The 22,128-nt window shown below is 55.0% G+C and overlaps 1 protein-coding gene across 2 annotated transcripts; it reads right to left on the bottom strand.

The window, feature by feature from the left end:
* Positions 1-1,081: 1,081 nt before the first annotated feature.
* On the bottom strand, positions 1,082-22,097 carry HPN (hepsin). 2 transcript variants are annotated; one of them, XM_047791870.1, is made up of 13 exons: positions 21,923-22,097; positions 21,302-21,371; positions 14,971-15,072; positions 14,841-14,882; positions 7,085-7,214; positions 6,882-7,004; positions 6,695-6,735; positions 6,298-6,463; positions 6,006-6,196; positions 2,528-2,623; positions 2,194-2,336; positions 1,848-2,012; positions 1,082-1,427 (listed from the first exon to the last, which is right to left on the bottom strand). In XM_047791870.1, exons 2-13 carry the CDS (start codon positions 21,315-21,317, stop codon positions 1,389-1,391), a joined length of 1,254 nt encoding a protein of 417 aa, XP_047647826.1. In that variant the 5' UTR covers positions 21,318-21,371; positions 21,923-22,097; the 3' UTR covers positions 1,082-1,388. The 2 variants fall into 2 exon arrangements, with proteins under 2 accessions (XP_047647826.1, XP_047647825.1); XM_047791869.1 differs by lacking the exons at positions 21,302-21,371; positions 21,923-22,097 and adding an exon at positions 15,171-15,405.
* Positions 22,098-22,128: the final 31 nt, after the last annotated feature.

Genomic DNA, 22,128 nt, shown 5'->3' with positions numbered 1-22,128 from the left:
GCTGGGGAGTTCCTTATGGACAAAGCCATGGTGGGGACCCCCAAATCCTAGGGGACTTGTCCAGGGAGGGATGCTTGGACCACTTTCTATACAGATAGTCTGTACAGTAGTCAAAGGCGCTTCCTGTGTCTGTTTATATGTTAAAAAATTGCTCGGAGGCTTGTAGTGGATGGACAACACGTTATAATTTTCATTACTGGAAGTCGGGAAACAGGCACCTGGTGGGCTTCCTGTGGAGCATCAGGTGTCCAGCCACACCTGGACCACAGGAGCCAGGAAACACCTTAACTTCTTGTAGTTTAGGGGGGCAGTGGTGCCCCCTGGTGGCCAAGAGAGTCCCCACAAGATCTGCAGATGCTCTGGCCCAGATGGAGAGATGGGAGTAGGGGTCTCAGGTATGTTCACAGGGCCTGGCTCTTCTGCCTCCACCCGGCAGGGCCTTGCTTCCTGTATTGATCCATGGTGGATGTCTTTTTTTTTTCTCACTGGGCATTTTTTTCTGGAAACAGCACCTCATTTTCCTTTGAGGAACCCCTCACATGTAATGCATATAGTCCTTGAGGCTCAAACCTCCGCCCTATCCCAGGCACAGGTGCATAGAGATTTGATGAGGGATGAGCACGTGACCCAAATCTGTCCAATAAGATCCAGGCCCAGGACTTTTTTTTTTTTGCTGTAGATAAGCAACAAGAAGGGAAGAAGCAACCTTCTTCCACTGGGGCTGCTAAGTGGTCTGTGGCATCTAACTCTAGAGTGTGAGTGGGTTGGGAGGACCTCTCTGACTCTGGTTGTGGGGCGCCCTGCTTGGAAACGAGACTGACACAGAGAAAAGCAGATGTGAGCGAGGAAATGAGGCACAGTTCTGATGAAAATATGTGAGCAGCTGGATCCTGCAGTACCTGAAGCCAAAGGTGTCAGGGCATGTCCAATTAAATGAACCAATTAAGATCTTTTCTCTTAAGCCAACAGGAACTGGAGGATCACAATCCCTGCCTGATGTGTGCCGGGCCTTAATGACTCTCTTCCCTCCCCACAAAACGTCCTCATTTGCCGCTATACCTTTGCAAACCCAGAGACCATGTTAATCAAAACCATCTTTATTATTTAAAGAGCATCCTGTCATCAGGGGCACTAGATAGGGGCCCCCAGATGGCAGAACAATATTTACATGGGGGTCAGGAGGGTGAGGCTCGGGTGATGCCAGGGCTGAGTGGGCCCGCCACTATGGAAGAGAGGACCTTGGAGGGAGGGTATCCTTGGACCTGTGGGCTGGGCCCAAGAAGAAAAATGTTCTATCCCAGGCCCAGGGTGAACCCCATCATGAGGGGCTGGAGCCACCTGGATCAGCTTGGGCCCTGGAGGCGAGCGCAGCGAGCAGAAGCCGCAGGTCAGAGCTGGGTCACCATGCCGCTGGCTTCGGAGTGAGTCTGGGGAGAGACAACTACGGGCTTCTGAGGTCTGACAGGCTTCCCCCTAAAGGCCCACGGCTGACCTCCCCTTCCCAGGAGCCCATTGAAATGCACCTGTCTTTCAAGCCGGAGCATAGGTTTCCAGAAAACCCTGCCTCCCTTTCTCCCTTATTTATTTATTTTAGGGCTACACTCGTGGCATATGGAAGCTCCCAGGCTAGGGGTTGAATTGGAGCTGCAGCTTCCGGCCTACACCACAGGTGGAAGCAACTTTGGATCCTTAACCCACTGAGTGAGACCGGGGGTCAAACTAGTATTCATCTTCATGGCTATTAGTTGGGTTCTTAACCCACTGAGCCACAGTGGGAACTCCCCCCTTTCTTGCTTGGTGTCCCAAACCCTCCTGCCCTCTGGCTCCCATCTGGACTCAAGTTTCACCTTTATGGCCTGGAAGATCCACTCCCGGAAGTCACTGACTTTGGTGTAGACGCCTGGCTTTTGGGCCAGGGCACAGCCAGTGCCCCAGCTCACGATGCCACACAGCCGCCAACGTGGCGTCCGAGAGATGCTGTCCTCACACACGAAGGGGCCACCACTGTCACCCTGGTGGGGGAAGGAAGGCCAGGCTGGAGGCTGACACAGTTGGCCTGGAGGCCCACCTGGAGGGCCATCGGCTGTGGTCACAGAGCCCTCCGGCCCTAAGATAGGGAGCCCAACCACCCACTGCCCTGGGTCTCCATCCTTGGAGAGGCCAGGGACAGGCCTGCCCCACACAGCTCCTCACCTGGCAGGCGTCAATGCCACCCTCAGGGTAGCCGGCACAGAACATCTTGGGCTTGATCTGGTTTCCGTAGAAGTCGGGGCCATTGCAGACATCATTGCTGATTATGGGGACTCGGGCCTCCTGGAGCACCCCAGCCTGTTGGCCTGGGGGTGAGCGGCAAGGCTGGCCGAAGCTGGGGAGCATGCACACCCCCCTCCCCTCCTGGTGCCCACCCGGGCTCCTGAGTGTCCCTACACCCTCGGGACAAGAGGCATTCAAGCCACCCGACCGCCCTTCCCCAGCCCGGTTCAGAATCTCCCTAAGGGTGGCTTCACAGGCAGAGGACAGGACTCACCGTAGTACTGCGTGTTGCCCCAGCCTGTCACCGTGCAGATCTTGCCGTCCACCAGGGCTTGGCCGGCAGCCGGGAGGCACACGGGCTGGATGTACTCTGTGGGAGAGACCATGCCAGTCCCGGCCCGCCCCACCTGGCACAAACATCCATCCGGCAGCCTCCAGGGCCCCTGGCCCGTTTCCTCTGTTCTTTTGCAACAACCACAGCTGAAGCTGCCTTCTCCTGAGAGCTCACAAAGTACTAGGTACCTTCCTGGGGCAGTTCCTTTAATAGCCCATCAGCCTAGCAGAGTTCCCGGGTGGCTCAGCCGGTTAAGGATCTGGCATTGTCACTGCAGTGGCTTGGGTTGCTGTGGTGGGGCAGCATCAGTCCCTAGTCTGGGAACTTCCACATACCTTGGGTGTAGCTAAAAAAAAAAAGAGAGAGGAGTTCCCGTCGTGGCACAGTGGTTAACGAATCCGACTAGGAACCATGAGGTTGCGGGTTCGGTCCCTGCCCTTGCTCAGTGAGTTAATGATCCGGCGTTGTGAGCTGTGGTGTAGGTTGCAGACGCGGCTCGGATCCCGGTGTTGCTGTGGCTCTGGCGTAGGCTGGCAGCTACAGCTCCGATTAGACCCCTAGCCCAGGAACCTCCATATGCCGCGGGAGCGGCCCAAGAAATAGCAAAAAAGACACACACAAAAAAAAATTATAAAAAAATTTTTTTAAATTAAAAAATAAAAAAAAGAGAGAGAGAGAAAGGAAGGAGGGAGGGAGGGAGGGAAGAAAGAAAGAAAAAGGAAGGAAGGAAGGAAGGAAGGAAGGAGGGAGAAAACAAACTACAACCAAATATCCCCTCAGCCCAGGAGATGGGAGCTATTATTACCCCGTTTAAAGAGAGGGAAATAAGGCCCCGTCACTTCTCCAAAGTTCCAGAATGAGCCAATGACAAAGCCAGAATTTGAACCCAGGTTGGCTCAATTTCCAAGCCTGTGGGGCTGCCCCTGCCAAGAGGGTGCCTCTGTGAGAAATCAAAAAGCCACTCTCCTGAGATATTGACTTCCACCTGTCAGAAAATGCCAATAAACACGCCGGTCTGTCCTGTCCCCAGTAAGAGGGGCATCCTGGAGACAGGACATCCTTGTATGGTGCACAACCCACCCACACGAGCGGCCCTGGCAGCCCAGCCTACTGCCTGCCTGCAGGTGACTTCATCTGCCTGGGCTCAGAGATCCCAGGTGGGAAATGAAAATAACCGTCTCCCCCCAGAGGTGTATCGTGAGAAATCAATGAGGCAGGGCACAGCATGCCTGGCTGATGGGAAACGCTCACGTAATTAGTAAGAGTAATAAACAACAATAGCAATGGTCATTCATATTAACTGAGTGTTGGCATTGCTCTGGGCTCCTGACTCGGATTAACCCTTTCCGTCATCTCAATCATCTTCAAACGTCCTTTGAAAGATGAGAGACACTGAGCCACAGAGAGGCGAAGCCACATGCCCAACGTGGCAGAGCTGGCCTTGTTTGGTTCTAAAGAAAAACATGTACCACCCCCTTAAATGGAAAACCAGGAATCATGGATGATTAAGAAGAAAATAACCAGAAAAATCAGTATAATGCAAACCACAAAATGGTACCGACTTCCCTGGCAGCACAGCCAGGGGGCTTACAGGCATGGGTTCCAGCGCCAGGTGGCCCGAGCTCAAATCTTTGTCATTTGCCAGTTGGGGGCATTATTTACCTTCTCTGTATTGGCACCTCTCCCCCTTGGAGGAAAACAGGATCATTAGAGAACCCACTCTCCCGGGGCTGCTGTGACAGCGAAATGCGTGCATGCTGGGGACAGGCTGAGCGCGGTAGCTGCACACAGGGAGCGTGTGCAAGTGTCGGTGGTCATCCTATCACCGTTATTATTGTATTTTTCATTATTATTATTATCATACCACTGCCCGCGGAAGGCTCACCATCATCACTATTATTTTTTTTAATATTTATTTATTTATTTATTTAGTCTTTTCAGGGCCACACCTGCAGCATATGGAGGTTCCCAGGCTGGAGTCTAATCAATGCTACAGCTGCCGGCCTACACCACAGCCACAGCCACACCAGATCCGAGCTGCGTCTGCGACCTACACCATGGCTCACAGCAATGCCGGATCCTTAATCCACTGAGCGAGGCCAGGAATCAAACCTTCATCCTCATGGATACTAGTCAGATTCGTTTCTGCTGAGCCATGACGGGAACTCCTTTTTTTGTTTTTGCTTTTGGTGTAGCCTTTGATTATTTTTATTACTCACTACTACTACGCTGTGGTTTTCCAAAAGCTGAAGCCCCACCGCCTGCTCTTTGACCAAAAGGCGTGTGTTGGGCAGAAGTCCAAGATACATCGGCACCCAGGTGAGTTTTTCCTCATTGAGAACGAGGAAATACTCTGGAGAACTGCGAAAGGAATAACCACAGACTTCCTGACTCGTTCATATACTTTCCTTTTTCTTTCTTTCTTTCTTTTTGGTAACAGCTTTCCTGAACTAGAATTCACATACGTTCACCCACTTAAAGTGCACAGTGGTTTTTAGAGGGGTTTTAGGTACAGGCGAGCGCCTGCCTTGCTGTAGGAACGTGCCACCACCACCACAACTGATTTTTAGGACAGTTTCGCCCCCTCCTTTACCTACGACCTCTCAATGTCCCCAGGCCGGCCCCACCCCCAGGGAACCATTAATAAACCATCTAACTCTACAGGTTTGCCTCTTCCAGACACGTCATATAAACGGAATCACGGAGTGTGTGGCTCTGTGCCCGATTTCTTTTGTAGCACATTGTGGCCCAGGGTCATCCACTGTGTAACCTGAATCAGCACTTCATTCCTTTTTATGGCCTGTTACCATTCCACCGGGTGGATCTAACACATTTTGTTTATTCCGCCTGTCAGATGGTAGACATCTGGGGTGTCTCCATCTTTTTTTTTTTCTTTTTTCTGTCTTTTGTCTTTTTAGGGCTGCGCCCACGGCATGTGGAAGTTCCCAGGCTAGGGGTCTAATCAGAGCTACAGCCGCCGGCCTAGGCCACAGCTCACAGCAACACTGGATCCTTAACCCACTGAGCGAGGCCAGGGATCGAACCTGCAACCTCACGGTTCCTAGTCGGATTCGTTTCCGCTGCGCCACGATGGGAACTCCCTCCATCTTTTTCCTACTGCAAATAATGCAGCAATGAACACTGCGTGCTAGTTTTTGTGTGGCTATGTGTCTTCATTTCGTTGGGGTGTGTCTAGGAGCGGATTGCTGGGCCGAATGATAACTTGTGCTTAAATATTTGAAGAATCGCCGCATGATTTTCCCAAATGGCTGCACCAATGGTTCCCAGCTGATGAATGCCCAGCCTGTACCTCTGGAGATGGTTTCCCTCTCACCATCACGGATTCCCAAGCCCCAGCCCCTCCTCTGTCGTCCTGGCCCCGGGAGTCCCCAAGGCCAAGGATCGGTCCCTGAGTTACCTGTGAGGACCAGGGAGCTGGAGAGGTGGACCAGGGCGATATCATTGCTGTTCTCCTCACTGTTGGGGTCTCGAAAGGGGAGATAGTCCCCATGGTAGATCACCGCCTGCACCCCCATCTGTAGGCCGTGGGGTGAGGTCTGGGCCACAGCACCAGCGAATACTCGCCATCGAGACAGGACCCGGTTCCGCCTACCAGGGATAGGAGGGGAGGGTGGCCGCCTGCCTGGGCACAACCTCCCCCACCTCGCCACTCCCCTACCTCCCTCCTTGGTGCCGTGGGGGGCACTCACTCGGGGAAGCAGTGGGCGGCTGTCAGCACCCAGTCTTTGGAGAGCAGGGATCCCCCACAGAGGTGTGCTCCGTCATAGCGAAGACTGACTTGCCATGGCCACCTGCCCAGGCTGGTGTCCTGACCGCCCACAATGCGATCCACGGGCAGCTTCCTATGGCCGCAGTCTGTGGGAGGCGGGTGGTCATGGGCAGGTGGAGGCCTGGACCCACTGCCCCAGGCGGCTCTGAGAGGTCATGGCCCACTCTGGGGAGAGGGAGGGGACACAACCCTAGCCTCAGGGGTCTGCGGGAACAGGGGTCTGAGGAGACACAGCCCCATCCTGGGGACCTGGGGGGACATGACCCTGCCTTGGGGGGGGGGGTCTCAGAAGAGGGCTCTGAGTTACAGGGTCTCACCTTGGCACGTGGTTGCCAGGAAATGGCCCCTGGGACAGTCGCTGTGAGAGAGGCAGGGATGGAGACGCAGAGAGAGACAAAGAGAGGCCAATTAAGAGGGGTGAGAGGCCCAGGGGAGCACAGCTGTGGGTGCCTGGAGGCCTTGGGGCCCGCGGTGTGCGCCCTGCCTGCCCACCGCCCTCCTCACCACACGGAGAGGACCTCGAGCAGCCTCCGGGCCTGCGGCAGCCTCCCCTCATCCACACAGAAGAAGCCCGACGTGCCATTGGCGCCCGCAGTCCGCACATCCAGCTCTGAGTGGGTCAGTGACCTGGGCGGGGCAGGGGTCAGGCCTGCAGCCCCCCGCCCTCCCGCCCCCCACCCCCGCCGCCCCCAGGGGCACCCCAGTACCTGAGGAAGCCCATCTCCTCACAGCTGAGCCCCGCCACCCTGGCGTTGGAGCGCGAGGAGCACAGCAGGCGCCACGTGCCCTCCGTCTCATCAAACACGGTGAGCCGAGAATCCCCCGGGCCGACCTGCACTGCAGGGCGACAGGACAACCGCCTGGGTCACCTACCCGCCAGAGCCCTCCCCGCCTGGTCTCCCTCCTCGGGGGTCTAGCCTTGAATCCCTGCAGGCCTGATCAGCGTGCCCGGGGGCCCCCCACATTTGTGACAGCTTCTGGTCAAGTCCAATCAAAGATCCGGGGTCCTGGGACCAGCTGCCCGGCCAGGAACCAGGGGACTTTCTCCTGCCTCGTGGATTCCTAAGCTGGTTGCCCTTGAGCTGGAAATCTAGAACTTTTCCGGGACATTTGGAAAGAGGGGAAGGGTTTAAAGCAAGCTCCCAGGAGAACGGATCTCCTGGGGCCCATCTGTGCCCCCAGGAGGGAAAAATAAGCCAACATGGGGGAAACTAAGAGATTTCTGATAAGATGTTTAAAGGCCCTTGATGGAGTCAAGTTGGAAGAACCTCCAAAATTGCTGCTGACATCAGTTACTCATTTCCCTTTTTGTTTAGCCAGTTCCTTCATTTTTCCTTTTGTCTTCTGCAGCCTAAAGACCCCTGACTAAACTAACACACTGCCAATTCTTTTTTCTTCTTTTTAGGGCCACACCCGCAGCATACGGAATTTCCCAGACCAGGGGTCGAATTGGAGCTGCAGCAGCCAGCCTACAGCCACAGCAACGCCAGATCCAAGCCGCGTCTGCAACCCATGCCACCACTTGAGGCAACCCCGGATTCTTAACCCACTGAGCAAGGCCGGAATTGAACCTGCATCCTCACGGATACTATGTCAGGGTCTTAACCCCCTGAGCCACAACAGGAACTCCACACTGCCAAAATATTTAAATAGACTTCCTATGGTCTTTAAAAAAAAAAAAAAAAAAGAATAACTATCTTTTTCATCAGGACTCTCAGAGCCTTGAATACACACTAAATTGCACGATAATTCTGCAAGCAGAGATGCAGGATTCATTCAGCCATTCATTCAACAAGAGTTAACTAGACACAAACTCCAGGGCCAGTCCTATGTGGAATGATGCTGGGGACAAAAAGATGACCAAAACAGCCCTGGACTATGTCTGCAGCCATAGTCCAAGCCAAAGTCTGCAGGTGGGGGAGACAGACAGCAATTTAAAAAAAAAGTCACCCACACGAGCAAACACCTCATCACAAGCTGGAGAAGGGGTGGGGCGGAGACACACAGCCAGGCTGGAGGGAGCTGAGAGGGCATACCTCCTGCATGGGGCTTATTGTGTTGGGAAGGGATGCTCCCTTCAGCCCCTCGCACGTGGCCAGAGGACCCTTGACCACGCCTGAGCCAGGTCACAGCCCTTAGGCGTATTTATTTACATTTAGCAAACACTCAGCATGTGCCAGGTTCTATTTTGGGCAGGGAACAGATCAGACAAAATCCCCAGCTCTGGGGAGCTTGAAGCCAGTAGGTGAGCTGGATCACAACAGGGACGGAGGAGTGAAATAGACGGTGTGTCATAAAAGAAGAAGTGGCCAGGGAGAGAAATCAAACTTGACAGAGGCAGGGGAGGGCTGGCACGGGGTGGGGGGGCGGGGGAGGTTGCCCTTTCCAACAGGTAGGCAGGGAACGCTTCCCTGAGAAGGTGGTGTGCAGCCACCTGAAGGAGGTGAGAAGGAGGTGAGGGAACAGAGAACTAGGCCGAGGGAACTGCAAGGGCAAGGATCCCAAGGTTGCGCAGGGGGGGGGGCGGGGGTTGAGGACCAGCGAAGAGGCTGGAGCAGAGTGGGGGAGGGGATCGGACATGGAAGACAAGACTAGACTGAACCAGGACTTTTTTTTTTTTTTTTTGTCTTTTTGCCTTTTCTAGGGCCGCTTCTGCGGCATATAAAGATTCCCAGGCTAGGGGTCCAATCAGAACTGTAGCCACCGGCCTACGCCAGAGCCACAGCAACGCGGGATCCGAGCCGCGTCTGCAACCTACACCACAGCTCACGGCAACGCTGGATCGTTAACCCACTGAGCAAGGGCAGGGATCGAACCCACAGCCTCATGGTTCCTAGTCGGATTCGTTAACCACTGTGCCACAACGGGAACTCCTGAACCAGGACTTTGGCTCTTACCAGGAGTGGGGGGCAGCTGGGGGAGGGCCCTGATCTGACCCAGGTTCACAGGCTCCCTCGGGCTGTGTGTGGGGAACAGACTGGGGTGGGGAGGGGGACAGGAGCAGGGAGACCAGGAAGGAGGCTGTGCGATGGTCCAGGAGGGAGAGGATGGAGGCTGGGCCCGGGCGGGGGCTGTGAGGAGAAACGTTTAGATTCTATGTTTGTTTATGGGTTTGTTTTGTTTTGTTTTGTTTGCTTTTTAGGCCCACCCCTGCAGCATATGGATGTTCCCAGGCTGGGGGTCGAATCGGAGCTGCAGCAGCCATATGCCAATAGCCACAGCCACACCGATGTGCATCTGTGACCTACGCTGCAGCTCACAGCCATGCCGGATGCTTTAACCCACTGAGAGAGAACAGGGATCAAACCCACCCCCTGAGCCACAGCAGGAACTCCAAAAGTTTTGATTCTGTATTGATTTTATAGGTGGAGCCCCTAAGATCTGCTGAGACATTGGACGTGAGCGTGAGGGCAAGAGGGGTCAAGGGCAATTCCAGGGTGTTTGGCCTGAGCCACTGGAAGGATGGGGCTGCCGTTGACTGAGATGGGGAAGGTGGGGCCGGGTAGGCCTGTGAACCCCTTGTCTCCTGAGCCTCCTGCATGACTGGGGTTCTGCAAGCACGTTCTGGGAAAGTGACTCTGGTGCAAACTTAAGTTGGCATCCTCTTAGGAAGAACTTAGTGAGGTCACACCCAAGCTGAGCGGTCTTCCTCCGGCCCTGCAGATCTGGGCACAGGGAGGCAGGACTTCCGGGGAGAATCCTGTCCTGCTAAGGACAGAGACAGGCAGAGGGAGGATTTGCCTTCAGGCCTGAGTGACTCCCAACCCCAGGCTTTTAACGTTGCCCTAGACACCCTCTCCAGCCACTCCCCTCCTGACGGTTAAACAACAATAGCACAGTAATAATAACACTGGCTTTGTTTCTTGGGGCTGTCAGTAGGCTGGGGGGTTATTTATTATTTATTTATTTATTTTGCTTTTTAGGGCCGCATCTGCAGCATATGGAGGTTCCCAGGCTAGGGATCGAATCGGAGCTGTAGCCTCCAGCCTACACCACAGCCCCAGCAATGTGGGATCTAAGCCGCATCTGCAACCTACACCACAGCTCACAGCAATGCTGGATCCTTAACCCACTGAGCGAGGCCAGGGATTGAACCCACAACCTCATGGTTCCTATTCGGATTCCTTTCCACTGCACCACAACGGGAACTCCTGGGGGTTTCTTTAAATCCCGCGGGTATCCTGGGACATAGAGGCCATGTCTATGCTCACCTTGCGGCGGGGGATCCTGAGCCTTGGGAGAATATGCTTGGCCAGGGGAACACAGCTAAGAACTGGCAAAGCCAGGATTTGAATCCAGTCCTGCTGACCTGCCTACTTCCTTAGCCTCATTTGTTCCCCCCACCCCCTGAATAGCCTCAACCATGGCCCAGATTGGGAGCTTGCCTCAGTCAAGGCCTTCTGCTCTGGGTGGGGGGTGGTAGTCGGTAGGGAGGGGAGGGGAAGAGGGCAGCGGGGAGGCCTGGTACCTCTACTGGGTGGTACCCACCACCCTCTGCATTCCCAGACCAAAACTTGGGGTTCGCAACACAAACTGGGGGTGGGGGCGAATTCTTATTTTTATTTTATTTATTTATTTATTTTTGTCTTTTTGTCTATTCAGGGCCACATCTGCAGCATATAGAGGTGGGGTCGAATCAGAGCTGTAGCCGCTGGCCTACACCACAGCCACAGCAACGCCAGATCTGAGCCGTGTCAGCGACCTACACCACAGCTCACGGCAACGCTGGATCCTTAACCCACTGAGCAAGGCCAGGGATGGAACCCGCAACCTCATGGTTCCTAGTCGGATTCGTTTCCACTGAGCCATGATGGGAACTCCCAAATTCTTATTTTTAAATGACTTCTTGATGCTCCAGAAATGTGATTTCCAGAAAGCATAAGGCTTCAGAAAAGATGGTCACTTTTTGGATGTATTTAGAGGGAGGAGCAGAGGGAGGCAGCAGGGAATAGCGAAAGCCCCCTCCAAGTTTTTTTTAAAGCTACATTCTGGGCCATTTTTTTCTCCTTTTAAACTCTTTATTTTCATTTGTATTATTTTCAGCAATGCAAAAAGTATGTTTTGGGTCATCTGGTTTGCTTACCAAATCGCCTGATCTATTTAGAGGTGTGAACATCCCAGAAAAGTGAGGTGGGGAATATCGTTTCTGGGTTGTTTTTGTTTGTTCGTTTTGTAACTTCCCCGAGATTTTGAAAAACCCAAGTATAATGGAAGCGCAAGGTACCAGCGTCGGGCAGAGCCAGGTCTGAATCGTGGCCTGGTTCCTTTCCAGCTGGAGGCCCAAGACAAGTTGGTTCAGCTCAGCCATTTGTCCCCATGCTTATTTATTAAGCCAAGATTTCCTATGCGCCTACTATGAGCCAGACACTGTCTGGGGCAGGGAAACAAAATGCGCTGCCCTCCTGAAATTCACCAGGGGTAAAATTTTCCCCCAGGGGTGGCAGGATGGCTATGGGGTTGGGGGAGCATGGAGCCTGGGGACAGAAAAGTCCTGCTCAGAAAAGTTAAAGCCTGTGTGAAAACACACAAAAAGGGGAGTTCCTTTTGTGGCTCAGTGGTTAACGATCCCTGCTAGGATCCATGAGGATGTGGGTTCAATCTCTGACCTCACTCAGTGGGTTAAGGATCAGGCGTTGCCGTGAGCTATGGTGTAGGTTGCAGATGGGGCTCGGATCCCAAGTTGCTGGGGCTGTGGTGTAGGCTGGCAGCTGCAACTCTGATTTGACCCCTAGCCTGGGAACTCCCATATGCCTCTGGCTCAGCCCTAAAAAAAAAGAAAACAAAAGACACAAAAAGCCACTGATACTCAGAGAGGGCAGGGCAGGTGTGAGTCTTAGCTTGGCCAGCAGGGACGGTGCTGAAACCTGCCTCGGGTGTGATCAGGGAAGAGGGGCTGAGCAAAGGTTGTGGTGCCAGGAGGCGTGAGAGCAGCCCACGGACTGGAGCCTGAGGGGCGCTGGAAGCTAGCAGGAGGTGAGAGTAGAGAGGGGCCTGCACCCTAGCAGCCTTGGAGCCCCCAGGAGTTGGGATTTTTAGCCCAATGCAAGTGGGGAGCCATGGAGGGCCCTCCAGCAGGCACATCACCCTCCTGCCCAGCCATCTATTCTATGTACAGACTCAGGCAGGTCAGTTCACTTCACTGGGCCTCAGTGTCCCCCATCTGCAAAATGGGGGTGATGAGCAGAGCCCCACATCACAGGGATCTTGTGCAGAGTCTTGCACCTAGGACCTGGTGTAGGTGGTCCCTATGGCCACTCACTGGGCTATATCTTGAGACACTATAGAATATAGCAGTTCAGCACAAGAGCTGGATCTAGGCTGCCTAGATTCTGATCCCAGCGACCTGGAGCAAGCCACCTCGTCTTTTCACACCTTGTTTCCCCACATTAAAATGGCCTATGGAGGAGTTCCCGTCGTGGCACAGTGGTTAATGAATTCGACTAGGAACCATGAGGTTGTGGGTTCGATCCCTGGCCTTGCTCAGTGGGTTAAGGATCTGGCCTTGCCCTGAGCTGTGGTGTTGGTTGCAGACGCGGCTCGGATCCCGCGTTGCTGTGTCTCTGGCGTAGGCTGGCGGCTACAGCTCCGATTAGATCCCTAGCCTGGGAACCTCCATATGCCATGGGAGTGGCCCAAGAAATGGCAAAAAGACAAAAAAAAAAAAAAACATGGGCTGTGGTAAGGCTTTAATGGATTAACACCTGCAAGGCCCAGAGGCCCATGCCTGGCACAGGTAATTCTCTCTAAGTGACCTTGCTGTTGACTTTGCTGGCCTGGATGTTCACTTCTTCTCCTAATGTGAGCCAAGTCCTTGATGAAATTAGATGAGGCTCATGGGAGTGAAAAAAGCATCCCATCACCCAACTTTCCTTTTCTTTCTCTCTTTTTTTTCTTTTTCTTTTTAGGGCTGCACCTGCAACATATAGAGGTTCCAAGGCTAGGGGTGGGATCGGTGCTGTAGTGGCCAGCCTACACCACAGCCACAGCAATGCCAGATCTGAGCGGCATCCATGACCTACACCGCACCTCACAGCAACACCAGATCCTTAACCCGCTGAGCGAGGCCAGGATCAAACCTACATCCTCACAGACACTGTGTCGGGTTCTTAACCCGCTGCGCCACAACGGGAACTCCCCAACTTTGTTTTTCTTCCTGCTGCCCTGGACCATGGAACAGCTGCTTGCAGTGGGCCTTTGGGAAGATTCGCTCATTCATTCCATCCTCAGCATCTGCATCTATTTATTTATTTTGGCTGCAGCGTGCAGTAGCTTGACATGGGATCTCAGTTCCCAGAACCAGATTGAACTCTGGTGGCATCGATGAAAGCACCAAGTCCTAACCACCAGACTGCCAGGAAACTCCCTGCATCTCTTTATTAGTGTGACTGTTCCTTGCCTCCTGCCTGCAGACACATCACTACCAGTCAAGTCCAAGAGCTACCCCTCGCCCCATCAATGACCAGCTGCGTGTCCTTCTGGTGCTCTGTCCACATCTGCAAACGGGGCCAATAACCACAGCCACCTCCAAGCAGAGCTGGAAAGGTTGGCTGAATTCACAAGGCACCTCTCAGACACATTTTGACCACGTCCCGCAATAAGAAACACATTTTTACATTCTGAGGTAGCCCCGAACTTCTGTTTCCTCGGGTGAACAATGGCCTTGCTCTAAGCCTCAGTTTCCCCATCTGTCAAATCGAGAGAATAAGAGTCCCACCTTCACAAAAGCAAAAGAAAAGATTAACAAAATTTTTCTTATTGAGAGAGATGCACACTGATTTTTTTTTTTTCTTTTTCCACGCTGGAAACACATGGAACTTCCCAGGTCAGGGACTGAACCTGCACCACACAGCAGCGTCCAGAGCCTTAACCCGCTAGGCCATCAGAGAATTCCCTGATATTTTTTAATTGATTCTGTTTCATACCTTTTAGTTTTATTATTTTTTTTCATACTTTTTAAAATGTGATTCTCAACTCACTCATTTCATGATGCCCTAATGGATAACACAGAGTCTGAAAAACGCGGGGTTAGACAAATTAAGCGCTTACAGCACCACCTGTCCAGGGCAGGCCCTCAATATCAGTGCATGAGCACCACCAGCATTCCTGCAGGCGTTCTTACATTCATTCAAAAAAATCCCTTCATTGAGGAGTTCCAGTTGTGGCTCAGTGGGTTAAGGACCTGACATTGTCTCTGTGAGGATGCAGGTTCCATCCCTGGCCTGTCTCAGTGGGTTAAGGATCCAGTGTCACCATAAGCTGCAGTACAGGTCGCAGATGCAGCTTGAATCTGGTGTTGCCATGGCTGTGGCAGAGGCTGGCAGCTGCAGCTCTGATTGGACCCCCTGGCCGAGAAAACGCAGGTGTGGCCATCAAAAGAAAAGCAAAGAAAATCTCTTCCTTGGGTTCCCACCAGGTACGGGTTTCCTCCAGGGCTCAGAGAGGGAGCCAGACTGCTCTGCTCACCTGGATACAGCGGCTCCTGATCACTCCTGAGTAGAACGGTCACTGTAGAGAAGGCAGAGGTGAGGGCAGGCAGGCTGGGGGCCGCAGGGAGCAGGGGAAGGTGGAGGCGCAGGGGTCCGTCCACGCTCACCAATGGCCCAGGACGCTGCCCCGATGCCTGTCAGGAGCAGCACGGTCCCCACAGTGAGAGCTGCTACCTTGGGTCCGGAGCAGCATGACACAGGCTGGCCACCTGCAAGAGACAACATGCTGGGGCCACTGCCAGATCTGTCCTCTCCGCAGCCGGATCTGGGCCCTGGGCCAGCTCCGCCCTGCCCCCCCAGGGCTCACGGAGCGCGCCTGAGTCTGCCATGCCCGGGCCCAGTTTCCTGGGGCCCAGCAGTTGGCAGGGCTGTCTGTCCCCTGCGGCAAGGACAACCAGGTGTCCAGCCCCCCAAGGGTTCCAGCTGGGAAGGGGCGTGGCTGGGCCAGCTGCCACCCTCCCTGCCTGCATTCCTGGCATTTAGGACACGTTCTCCTCCCAATGACGCTGCGCTTCTGAGTCTCCTTCATCACCCTGCGCCCTGTTTTCTTGGACCTCTTCCTTCTGCTAACTTTCCCAGAGCTTCTTGGAATGACCCTTGACCTTTGCCCTCTTGACAGCTCTCCTCCCTGCTTTTTGGCATTTCCTACGGCCTTGTTTCTTTCTGCTGTTCCGGACTCTCTGGCCCTGGGAACCCCGTCCCAAGACCAGAACCCGCTCAAAGGATACAGCATCAAGGTCAAAGTGGCCACTGAAGGCTGAGAATCTACATTTGGAAATTCGCCGTCCTCACTGAAAATCATGTGTTTTAGGTATTTGCCTGGGACCCTGGGCAGGTGGCATCCTCTCTTTGAGCCTCAGCCTCCTCATCTATTGAAGGAGCATCCACCTAGCACTCACCTCTAGAAATAACACTTGGAAGTTCTTTTCAGTAATAATAATAGCCATACGCTTATCAGATGCTTCAGGTGCCAAGTGCTGCTCTGAATGCATTAACGTATCCAGTCCTTATCTCCATTAAGATTCCCATACTTCGGGCAGGGAACACGGAGGCTCAGAGAAGTGAAGTCACCTGCCCAAGGTGACTCAGCCAGGAAGTGGCAGCGGAGTCCCGAACCCTGGGCAGATCTGGCTCTGGGGCCCAAGAGTGCAACTGCTGAGCCATGCTACCCCTCCCCACACTGTGGTGCCTGGCATATAGCAAGTTCTCAATAAACACTTTTTTTTTTTTGGTCTTTTTAGGGCCATACCCACCAATAGAAGTTCCCAGGGTAGGGGTTGAATTAGAGCTGCAGCTGCTGGCCTACACCACAGCCACAGCAACGTAGGATCCTTAACCCACTGAGTGAGGGCAGGGATCGAACCCATGTCCTCATGGATACCAGTTGGGTTCATTACCACTGAGCCACAACAGGAACTCCAATCAACACTTTTAAATCTTTGGAGCTATGTGGTCCTGGGCAGCTCCCTGTACCTCTCTGGGCCTCAGTTTTCTCATCAGTAAAATGGGGCTTTATTCATTGTCCTATGGAGCATTCACTGTGTACCTGGCACCCTTCTAGGCTCTAGGGATAAGTCCCCAAACAAGACAGATGAGATGCTGGCTCTCAGAGAGCTCACATTCTCATGTGCGGAGGGGAAACCTAAGCAAGTAAACAAGTAAATGAATGAGATGACGTCCAGATTGTGGCAAAATCTATAAAGAAAATAATGCAGGGAGTTTCCATCACGGCTCAGCAGTTAACAAACCCGACTAGCATCCATGAGGACACAGGTTTGATTCCTGGCCTCAATCAGTGGGTTAAGGATTCAGCGTTGCTGTGAGCTGTGGCATAGGCCAGCAGCTACAGCTCGGATCGACCCCTAGCCTGGGAACCTCCATGTGCCTCGGGTGCGGCCCTAAACACACACAAACACACATACAAAAGACAAAAAAAAAAAAAAGAATGCAGGTTGGGGGCAGCAGGTGTTCTGTGGGTGATCAGGGAGGCCCCCTACCCCCAAATCAAGAAGTGACTCTTGAGCTGAGAGTTGAAGGGTGAGGCCAGACAAGCACAGAGCTCCCATGAGGGCACGGCGGGCAGAGAGCACAGCATAGGCAAAGGCCTTGGGGCAAGAATAAGCATGACGGGTTAGAGGGCAAGAGAGGCCACTGATGCGGCCGGAATGGCATGAGCTTGGAGCAGTCAGTGGGACCAGGGCTGGGGCCAGCTGGGGAGGCCTGGCAGCCCACAGAGAAGATTTTATTCCCAGTGCAACAGGAGCCCTGGGGCCAAAAAGCCAACCCTTTCGCTAGGGATCGTGGGAAGACCAAAGAGAAGAGACAGCTGAAAGCCTTTGCCGGGACTGGCACGCGCCCGACCACCCTTGGCATCTGCGAGGCCCTCCCAGCTCTCCTGTCTGTGTCGTGGCAGTATGGCCGATGGGCACAGGGCCAGCCCAGCACCCAGGACGGAGCAGGGAGCAGCCCAGGATCTTCCTGGGAGGACGACTGTCTGAGTGTCTTAAGAATATGAGAGCCCAGCCATTGCCTTCACGGCACTCCTCCGTCCAGAGAGGGCCCAGGGGGCCAGGCCTGCCCAGTCCCTGCTGGCTGACCCCACCCTGTCTCCCTGAGGAGGGCCTCTCAGGCCCCGTCCCCAATCATTTTCCTGGTTCCAGTGGGAGTCCTGGCTCCCCAGGCCGTCAGGCTGGTCCTAATTCCTTTCTTTCTTTTTTTTCCTTTCTCTTCCTCTTTTTTTCTTTTTAGGGCCCACCTGGGGCATATGGAGGTTCCCAGGCTAGGGGTCGAATCGGAACTGTATCTGCCAGCCCACACCACAGCCACAGCAACACCAGATCCAAGCTGCTTCTGTGACCTACACCACAGCTCATGACAACGCCAGATCCTTAACCCACTGAGCGAGGCCAGGGATGGAAACCACATCATCATGGATGATAGGTGGGTTCTTAACCCGCTGAGCCGCAATGGGAAATCCCTGGTTCCTTTGTTTCCAGATGTGCCTGAGCTTTGGGTCACTCGGACCCAGCCTAGAGGCTCTGTGCGTCTTCTGGGGTGGGAAGCATTGCCAGCCTGTGTCTCTTAGGGAGAGAGGAGAACTTGTTCCGAGCCCCCAGGTTCGGGGGGCTTCGGGCAACCCCCAAGAGGTTCCTCCGGTGGGATCAAAAGCATCTTCATTCTGGGTCCCTCACTGTGTATCTTTGCCGAGGCAGGAAACATCCTCTCTGTGTGCGAGGCAGCATCTTTGTGTGATTCCTTGGGGCAGTGGGGCTCCGTAAGCTGGGACTCCCCAGCTTCTCCTTGAGGCTCTTCTCTCTGCTCCTCCAGGGGGTGAAGCTGCCCTGGGCTTCTCACAGGACAGATCTGCCCCCACCATCTGCCTGCAAATCCCTCTCAAATGATGTCTTCGGCTCTTTGTCTCTAAAATTCCACTCAATCAACAGCTCCATATCTGTCCTCAACACGCCCAGTTCCAGCTTCCTGAACAAAAATCTCTCCCCTGAATTCTTTTTTTTTTTTTTTGGTCTTTTTAGGGCCACACCTGTAGCATATGGAGGTTCCTAGGCTAAGGGTTGAATCAGAGCTACAGCTGCCAGCCTACACCATAGCTACAGCAACTTGGGATTCCTAACCCACTGAGTGAGGCCAGAGATTGAACCTGCATCCTCATGGATACTAGTTGGGTTCTTAACCTTCTGAGCTACAGTGGGAACTCCTCTCCTCCCCTGACTTCTGAGCTACTGCCTGCAACTGATCCTCCTCCTCTTCCACCTGCTGACCCTCCACACACTCCCTGAAATCTGGGGTTCAAACCCCCTCCCTCTCGTGCATCCCCACTTCCGTCTGTCTCACCCACCTCCACAGTCTGCTCCCCTTTTCTGTCCCCAGCCCTAGACTCCCCTTAGTCCCAGATCAGGGCTCCTGCAGCCTCTTAGATGCCTTGCTCTCGAATCCCCTAGGTCCTTCACCCTCCCAGGTCCCACACTGGCCTCAGTGTCTCCCCAAGTCCCCAGGTCCCGCCTCCGAGGTCCTCATCTGCAGGACTGTCCCTCGTCTGCAGGATGCCTCCCTCCCTCCACAGCTACAGGCCTGAGTGTCTCCTGTCCTCTCTCCCCCCGCCCTGCCCCCTGCTCCATCCAACCCCAGGCTCAGTCTCCCCCTCTGGCTCAGCCTCAACATGGAAGCCTGGGAGGGCCTTCCTAAACACCAAAGCCAGCCTGTCCCTTCTGTACCTAGAACCCTCTGAGACCCCCCATTGCCCCCAGGACCGAGTCTAAGGCCCTCAGCCCCCTGCAGCCCTTCTAGGATATGAGCATGGCTATTAGAAATTTGGGGGTTGAATCTGTTTCCCCAAGTTCCCAGACAGCATATGGGTCCTTATCAGACAAATGATGGAGCTTCCAAAAAGCAACCCAAACCACAGGACTTGTCAAATCCAACTTGAAAAGAGAAACAGAGAATAACCACCAGCGCCATCTTGTGGAGAGACCCAGAATTGCCCACGCATCAGCCTGCTTCTACCAAAATGAGCACTAACAGACCCTGGTCCAGCACGCACCCTCATCACCCTCGCAGCTCCATTTCCAGATTTACTTTCAGAAACACCAAATTATCTGCGTGCCACTGCACACCCGGCAGATGTCACCCTCCAGCAGTTAGCTTTGCCCTTCCCTCTGCCTGGCCCTCCCTTCTCATCCTGAGTGTCAACTCAGATAACACCCCCTGGATTCTAAGTCCCCAGGGCGCACCAGGAACCAGGCGTCGGGCATACTTTAACACAGATGGTACCACAGACATGAGCACAACTGTGGCCATGACGGCTCTCAGAAGTGCACCCAACCCGAGCCCTGTCCTAACCCCCTCCTGCTGTTTCCCGAAATCCTTGCAATGAGGAACTTATCGTTATCACCATCCCTGACTTACAGATGAGGAAAGGAGGCCCAGAGAGGTGCAGCCACCAACCCTGGGTCACCCAGCAAGTAATCACAGCACCAAGTCTGTCAAGGTGTGACATGACAGCAGGGCATCCCCCCAAGCCCAAGCTGCCCCAGGGGTGCCCTGTTCTCTCTGTCCCAGGCCAGTCTCTGGCCATCCTTCTGGGCATGCTCTTGCTTCTCTTCCCTGGTTCATTCCCCCATGGGCCCCAGGCCTGGTGACCCCCTTCAGGGCGCTCCAGGAAGGAATGGTCCTGAAGATGCCGGACCTGCCCTCCTGCTCAGCAAGGGCTCAGTGCCTTCTCCCGAGCCCCTGGGAGCCTGGGTTCCCTCTGGGCCACTGCAGAATGGGCTGGGGTCTGATTTGCTGTCTGTGCTGATATTTGAGGAGGAGGCCAGTGGTCCTCGCCCATCATGTCAGCCAAGACACTCAGTGCTTCCTGCCTTTCATGGCACCTAAATCCTCACCCCTCCCTGTGACATGGCCTCTAGTACTGTCTCCATTGCACAGGGGAAGGAATGAGGCCCAGAGAGGGTAAGATGCTTGCTGGGGGCCTCACAGCTACTGCCTGGGACGGGAAGAACCCAGCTAGCCTGGTTCCAGGAAGAAGAGCGGGAGTCTGCCCCAGCTGGGGGACAGGGAGAGGCTCCCCCTCATGAGGCCCATCCAGCTGGCTCCTGAGCTTGGAGGAGGTCAAAGGGAGCCAGGCTGCCCTCTCCCCACCCCCACCAGGGGCTTCCGTGAGCTCTCAAGTGCCTGCCACCCCTGGGGCGGTTTCTGTTGTCTCTTCCCTCTCCATCCATCCAGGCTGAGTCCAAAGTCCTCGCTCTGCTCTTTTGCCCGCCATGTGAGGAGGTGGGAGGAACATCTGGAATCGGTGGGGGTCTTGGGTCCCTGGGACTCCGAGTTGGCCGACCATGACAGCTCAGGTACACCGTGTGTGTCTTACACGCGGAGCGCCACGCTGGTGCCTCGTGTGTGTTCCATGCTCCCAACAACCTCACGCAGATGGGTAGGAAGGTAGCATGAGAATCCAGGCTTGACCCGGTGCAGGGGGCGCGGGGGTTGAGCTGAAGCCCAGAGGAAAGATGGCACTGTCACAAGATTCCATGGTAAAAAGCGGCAGAAGCAGATTGCAAAGCAGGCCGTCTACAGGACTCCCGAATCCGTGTCCTTGACCATGACAACTAGTCTCCCCACTTTGGCCCCCGGTAGAGAGAGGACAAGTCCGCTGAGAAGCCACTGGGGGATGAGGGGAAACTGAGACAAGGAGCCAGGAAGGGCATGGGGGGTGGCGGGGAGGCAGGAGGTGGCACAGCCCCATGGAAAATTGGGTTAATAGTTAATCAGATGGCGGAGGCTTCAGAGGGGTGGGGATGGGGGATGGGCCCAGGAGGGGTGCCAGAGAGAGGGGGTTCCAGGGGGCGGAGAGCTGGGGAAGAGAGCACACAGGGAGGGGAGTCAGCAGCGCCGGAGCGGGGGCTCCGGGAAAGGGGGACTCACCCTCTTTCTCCGCCATGTCACGGCCTCTAGTTAATGATCCCCCGGCTGACCTCCTGGGCCGGGGCGGGACCTGTGGGGAGATGAGGGGGGAGGCAGGGCCTGGGGGTGCCCGGCCCAGCCCCTGTGCCCCCAGTCCCAGGCGCCCATCCAGGGAGGCTGGAGGGCCTGGGCCCCGGCCAGAGCACACCATGATCACGGTTGCAGATTGGGCTGGGTTCAAGGATGGGGTCAGTGTCTGACCAGCGGCTGGGGTGGGGGGGGGACATCTGGGTTTACGGGGCTGGGGGACCCCATGCCTGGGCCTGAGTGGGGAGGGGACGAAGGGGCTGAACTCTTGGATTTCAGGGAGGAGCTCCCTGGGTCCTGGGGAGAGGGAGGTTTGGGGGCCAGGATGCCGTATGGGGGTGGGGGTGGGCTTAGGGGCCTGGACTCCTGGGTTTGAGGGAGGACTGGTGCCCGATCCTGGAGTCTGAAGAAGAGGGGGCTGGAACTCTTAGAGGAGAGAGGTCAGTCCACTCTTGGGGTTCCCTGGGATCCCCTCTCCTGGGAGATGGACACTCGGTCGGGTGGGGGTGCAGAACCCATGTTCTGGGGACTGGAGGCGAGGACCCTGGTCCTTACCCTGGGGTCCGGCAGGTGGGGGCAGAGCTGAGACACGGTGCCGGTTTTAGGGGTCAGTCTCCAGGCCTGGGCAGGAGCATGGTGGCCCCGCAGCGGCGGAGGCCCCGGAGGCAGAGGCAGCGGGCGGCGGCGGCGGCGGCGTGGGGCCTGCTAGGCCTGGTTGCCTACCTGAGGAGGAGGGGGCTGGGCCGGAGGCGGGGGAAGGG

The sequence above is a fragment of the Phacochoerus africanus genome, chromosome 8, assembly GCF_016906955.1.
Source record: "Phacochoerus africanus isolate WHEZ1 chromosome 8, ROS_Pafr_v1, whole genome shotgun sequence".
In the NCBI taxonomy this organism is placed as follows: Eukaryota; Metazoa; Chordata; class Mammalia; order Artiodactyla; family Suidae; genus Phacochoerus; species Phacochoerus africanus.
The sequence above is the reverse complement of the archived record's forward strand: the minus strand, read 5'-3'. Positions and strand labels throughout refer to the sequence as shown.

What these genes read in the sequence shown, in the direction of transcription:
- HPN (XM_047791869.1), bottom strand. Translation starts at nt 15,342, where the DNA reads ATGCCAGGAATGCAGGCAGGGAGGGTGGCAGCTGGCCCAGCCACGCCC. An exon ending in CCTGGCAACCACGTGCCAAG is followed by an intron (nt 6,464 to 6,694) that starts GTGAGACCCTGT and finishes CGCCTCCCACAG; the next exon opens with ACTGCGGCCATAGGAAGCTG. An exon ending in GGATCTTCCAGGCCATAAAG is followed by an intron (nt 1,428 to 1,847) that starts GTGAAACTTGAG and finishes GTCTCTCCCCAG; the next exon opens with ACTCACTCCGAAGCCAGCGG.